This window comes from Montipora capricornis, chromosome 8, assembly GCF_036669925.1.
Source record: "Montipora capricornis isolate CH-2021 chromosome 8, ASM3666992v2, whole genome shotgun sequence".
In the NCBI taxonomy this organism is placed as follows: domain Eukaryota; kingdom Metazoa; phylum Cnidaria; class Anthozoa; order Scleractinia; family Acroporidae; genus Montipora; species Montipora capricornis.
Window position 1 is genome coordinate 41,031,218 of NC_090890.1, and position 5,000 is coordinate 41,036,217.

General features: G+C 38.7%; 1 protein-coding gene and 1 long non-coding RNA gene across 4 annotated transcripts in view; one reads left to right on the forward strand and one right to left on the reverse strand.

The window, feature by feature from the left end:
- Positions 1-4,257, reverse strand: part of LOC138060200 (uncharacterized) — a 14,595-nt gene extending 10,338 nt beyond the window's left edge. Inside the window, exon 1 of one of the 2 annotated variants that reach the window (XR_011134310.1) lies at positions 4,148-4,257. This is a non-coding gene — a long non-coding RNA (uncharacterized lncRNA). Of the gene's footprint in view, positions 1-1,637; positions 2,722-4,147 lie in introns of those variants that run through there. The other variant, XR_011134309.1, reaches the window with a different exon arrangement.
- Positions 1-5,000, forward strand: part of LOC138060197 (histamine H2 receptor-like) — a 6,066-nt gene that overhangs the window by 228 nt on the left and 838 nt on the right. For both annotated transcript variants that reach the window (XM_068905929.1, XM_068905930.1), the window contains 2 exons: positions 1-440; positions 3,432-5,000. The exon at positions 1-440 is cut by the window's left edge; the exon at positions 3,432-5,000 is cut by the window's right edge and continues 838 nt beyond it. In XM_068905929.1, coding sequence (XP_068762030.1) covers positions 3,569-4,495 — 927 coding nt within the window. In that variant the 5' untranslated portion in view covers positions 1-440; positions 3,432-3,568 and the 3' untranslated portion in view covers positions 4,496-5,000. The remainder of the gene's footprint in view (positions 441-3,431) is intronic.

Below are 5,000 nucleotides of genomic sequence, written 5' to 3' on the forward strand. Positions count from 1 at the left end.
CCAAATGGATTGGACAAATCAGCTAACACTGGCAGATCTGAACTTTGCTTTACATTCAGAATCATTTCAGGATTATCGATCGTAACTGCATTGACAATTTCCAGCCTTGTTCTCTTCCAATAAAACAATAAGTTCATCCTCTGAAATCAATTTTTGATCGTAGCTCTTGTCTTTCGTAAAGAAGTCAGGATTCAGTATTAAGAAAGAAGACAAAGAATCAAAACTGCTGTGTACAATTAACTAGCGATGCGGAAAAATCACTGACTTAATGCAAACAAGTCAAGTCACAGACGCTTGACCCAGTTTCACCTCGGCTAATTGGCGTCCGTGTGCCGTCCGTGTTGACAAAAACCTCTTGTGCTTAAGCTCCCAGACCAGGTTTTCTGAGCCCGCGAGACATCGACGATGGACAAATATGCACAATGGCGGCAAGGAATAAGGTGAGAGAAATCTTGGTACGACAACTGCCAACAAAAAAAATTGGAGTACGAAGGGGGAACCCAAAGCTGTAAAATTTGATGTAAGAAACCGAAAATACGGATGGATGAATGCACGAGCAACGAGAATGCGGTAGATGACAATTGACAAAGAAATCTTGCTTTTCTTTTTATTTCATGCTTTTTTAAACCAGTGACGGTTTCCGGTTATATACGGCTTAACAATAAAAAACAAACAAACAAACAAATAAAAAAAACGCAAAAGACAAAAGATTTATCTTCGTAATCGATGGTGCACTAAGCGGGAGGCTATTTGTTCGTGGTGAAAATCCTACAAGCGTGAGGCCATTTGTTCGCTGTGTTGTTTGTGGAGTTATTTTCTTTGTCGCTGTCATCTTCAGAGTAGTTCTCAATAAAGTACCCGCGCTGCTTATTAAAGAATTAGTATTTTGAATTGTATCGCGTTCAATAGTTGCGTCTATATCAGTTACATTTGAGTACATTTCTGTTTCATTCAGTTCACGGAACGACGCGTTTCCAAGCTGACGCTTGACATTTTTTAGCGTGGGTCTGCCACGAAAAGCGTATGCCTTTCTTTGTATGTGTTTTGAGTACCCCAAGAAGAAATCGATTAAGCCAACGTAACGTCGATCTTCAGTAATCCAAACAACGCATCACAGTGCTCTTCATGATTTTTGATTACATGGTTTGCTTTTAATAACCAATGTAAACAGCGCCACGTGCCTTCTATTGTGCATTTTGTTGCACCAGAAAAAAAACTGAAATCTAAATCTAACGTGTTTTATAACTCAGTGCCCTTACGGGCCCGAGTAATTAACGATTATCGTTAATTCTTATCTTTAATTTAGACGACTGAAACCTTGATATGGATTATGAGAAATGGTCATATATTTTTTAAAAGACAACCCAAGTGTATGGACATAGGACTCGACCATGGGAATATTCATTATTAACCCGTCACCTAACCACTTGACCACTGCACCGCAAGCTGCTCAGCAACAATATTTTAAACACTATTTTATAATGCTGTGTTATCAAACGGCAACAAACAATATTACACACTGCAAAGGTCGCTTCCAAACTTCACGACAAACCTAAACAGTTTAAAATCCAAGCTTAGGCTTAAATTATTAATCTAGCTTAGGCCTAATAATTCTTCGGCAGCGATGTATGACTTACACAGATGTTTTTTTGAGAACGTGGTGTCTTGATCTTCAGTGGTGAAGCGGAAAGAAGCGGTTCCTATAGAGTAGAAGCTTCGGCCCCGCATCCAATCCACGGATATGACTTTTCTTATTTCCTTATTTTCTCTTCTACCACAAGTCCTGGGACACACTGTCCTAAATTTACGATAATAGTAACTTCGAAGCAACTTAAGAATTAACGATAATCGTTAATTTAGAGAAGAGATCATGTTGTAGCTTTCCCGAGTATGGAACAGGCTACGAACCAGGAACAGGCTACGAGTGGGCAAGTGAGGAAAACGAGAAGAAAGTCAATAGATCGTTGTCACTGTCACGCAATAAAAAAATAAATCGAAAACCATCCGGTGGAAAAAGTCAAGAATTCGTGATGTTGTAGAAGATAAATGAAGAAGACACTTCTCTAGGTTTTAGGCCCGTGCGTTTCCCCAAACGTCAGATATTCGTCGAAATGTTTCGCAGAAATTTACAGAGCCCAGTATGAAAACGCCATGTTGGTGCACACAATATGGCGGCCGGAAAATAGTGTCAACATCTCTTACTTACTTTGGCTATCTAGGCGAGTGATCATCTGTACTGAACAGACAGCTATTTACTTAAGCACTTTTCCTAATGCTTTAAATTCTAAAAAGGCTCAAAACCGTGAGATAAATATACATTTCTCAATAAACTCGATCGTCACCTCGTACGTGTCACGCACCGCTATAACTCAGAAATTCAAAATGCTCTGGTTTCCAAACAAAGCACGCTATAGAGCTTTAAAATTGCAAATGGATACAAATTTACCGCCTCTTATGCCTGATGAGGATAAAAACTTTCGTGGCTCTTTAGTTTCGGATTTTAGAAAATGATGACGTCACGTGAAAACGATCTTTACCTTTCGAAAGTACATATTGGCTTAAGATAATCTATTTCTTCACCGTTCAATTATCCTTACTCCTCTTCATTTTTGATCACATTTACGTAGGCAGGCCGCTACATCTTCAAAAAGATATGAAGAGAACAAATCTCCTTGCAAAGCATCCTATCTATTAATTTGAATGAGTAACGCGTCAGATATAGAAAGAAACAATGGCTGGTAATTCGGTAATTCCCCAAATTCAAATTTTGTTTCGGCGACTGGATGCCTTCAATCATGAAAGTACTAAAACCTTATACAAACACAATGGGTTGAAAATGACGGAAGAGCAATTAATCAGTTATCCAACAGTGGCTTTATTATGCAGATGCTGCGTCAATTATTCGCGCGCTCTTTACAACGGACAACAAAGGACGAAAACGTAATTTCAAAACGGAAATCTTCTCATATGTTGGCCCGTTTAAGTGATTTACTTATCACATGATACAGGAACGCGTCAAGGAGAAACTTTTAAACAATTTTTCTTTCGCATTATGTAGACCTAGTGTGGTTTTCGAACACGGTAATTCCCCTCTTCAAATGATCCGTATGTAAAGAAAATGTACGTAAAGAAAATTTTGTGATTCGAAAAGGTCAACAATGTTTTTAATGTTCTGTCATTGTACGTGAATTTAATAATGCGTTTTTGAAATAAAGGGTCCGTGGGCTTATCTACTGTATACGTAAAATCCGGAAAAGAAGCGGCATGTGCTCGAAGAGGTCAAGTTAGTAAAACGTATTAGTCATTTGCTGGATACTCTGACTTAACTGAAAATCATAAGTGTTCAATTAAAATGCATGATGTTATAGAAACGATGTCAGAGTACAGTAATTTTCATATTAGCACTGTGTGATGACTATTTTTTTTTTCAGAAAATGACTTTTCATTCAAATGCTCCATATTTTTCTGTCACGTGTCGGATGGAGATTGTTTGATAGCAATACAGCTGCGGTCCTGGAGCACATAAACACATCACCGAGAGCATTTTAAGTACATCAAACTTCGCGAAATGAACAGGACAAGCCGACTGAATGGGACATGTTATTACCTTGACAGATTCCAGGTCTTTCACGCAACGCCACTCACCACTCAGTATATCGTTAACGTTTCACTGAATGCATTTTTAGCCGTGGTGGCTACGTTGGGTAATGCTGTTATTCTCTACGCTCTTCGAAAGTCAGCCGCCTTGCGTCCCCCGTCGCGCGCATTGCTCTATAGTCTGGCTGCGTCAGATCTGTTTGTTGGCCTTCTCGTTCAACCTTTTTATGTGGTGTATAAGACATCACAACTCATGAACAACCACGAGTTGTACTGCGTAACTGGAATTGGGTTTCATTTGTCCGCAAACGTGTTTTCGGCTGTTTCATTTCTGTCCATAACTGCTATTGCCATTGACCGTTTGCTAGCCGTTCATCTGGGAACCACCTACCAAACCAAAGTGTCTCTCCGCAGGGTGATCACAGTCATATTAACCATTTGGGCGCTAACAAGCCTATGGGTTTTCACTTGGATCATTGACATCGCTGTTTATGAGCTGTTCAACATCACTGCTGTGAATGTTTGCTTGTTTGTTTGTTCGTGTTCCTACCTTTGGCTGTGGTTCAAACTCCGCCGACTAAGAAAGGCCCTCGAGCGCTACAATCCAGAAGAAAACTTCCCTGCAACAAGCTCGCGCACGTTTGGCGTGCACAAGAGATCTGTAACCAACATGTTTTACGTTTATTTTCTTTTGTTAATTTGCTACGTGCCATATTTAACCATGTTTTACATTATTCATACCACTCAAAGAACTGCAACCAAATTTGCTGTTTTAAGTTACACTATAACGTTGGTATTCGCGAATTCAGCTTTGAATCCCTTTTTATACTGTTGGCGAATTAAAGAGATAAGAAAAGAAGTTATTGCGACGTTCTCGAAATTATTCTTCTGTTCTTAGAATAAGCCAAGGAGACAACTAAACATTTCACGAATATTTTGCAATGAGATAAATCAAAATTTATTAGTCTTCATTAACCTTGCTTGATCCAGCTTTGTGAGGCGGTTTGAAGCCTCTCAATAACCGTAAAATGCATCATTTTTTCCTCTTTCCGCTATTAAAGGGCTATTGATATTTCTTTCATTTTTGCTTTATTAACGTCGGAGAAGAATATCTTGAAAAATTCAAGTCTCTGTCTTGCTCAAACAGATAATTTATTTGTGTGTTCAATACATGAAAGCAGGTGTGATTAAAGCTTTGGAAAAATTGAAGCCTTTATCGGCCTTATACGGTGTTCAGCCTGATCCGTTTAAATGGAAACTCCGTCCTGTCGACTAAATATTTTAAACGGTGTTAACTTTGTACAGCAATTTCAACCTTGATTACTAATGTTGGAAAAAAGGATCGCAACATACATTGCATATTAACATTATGCTAATCTTAAGATCATTTTAAACAGTAAGAT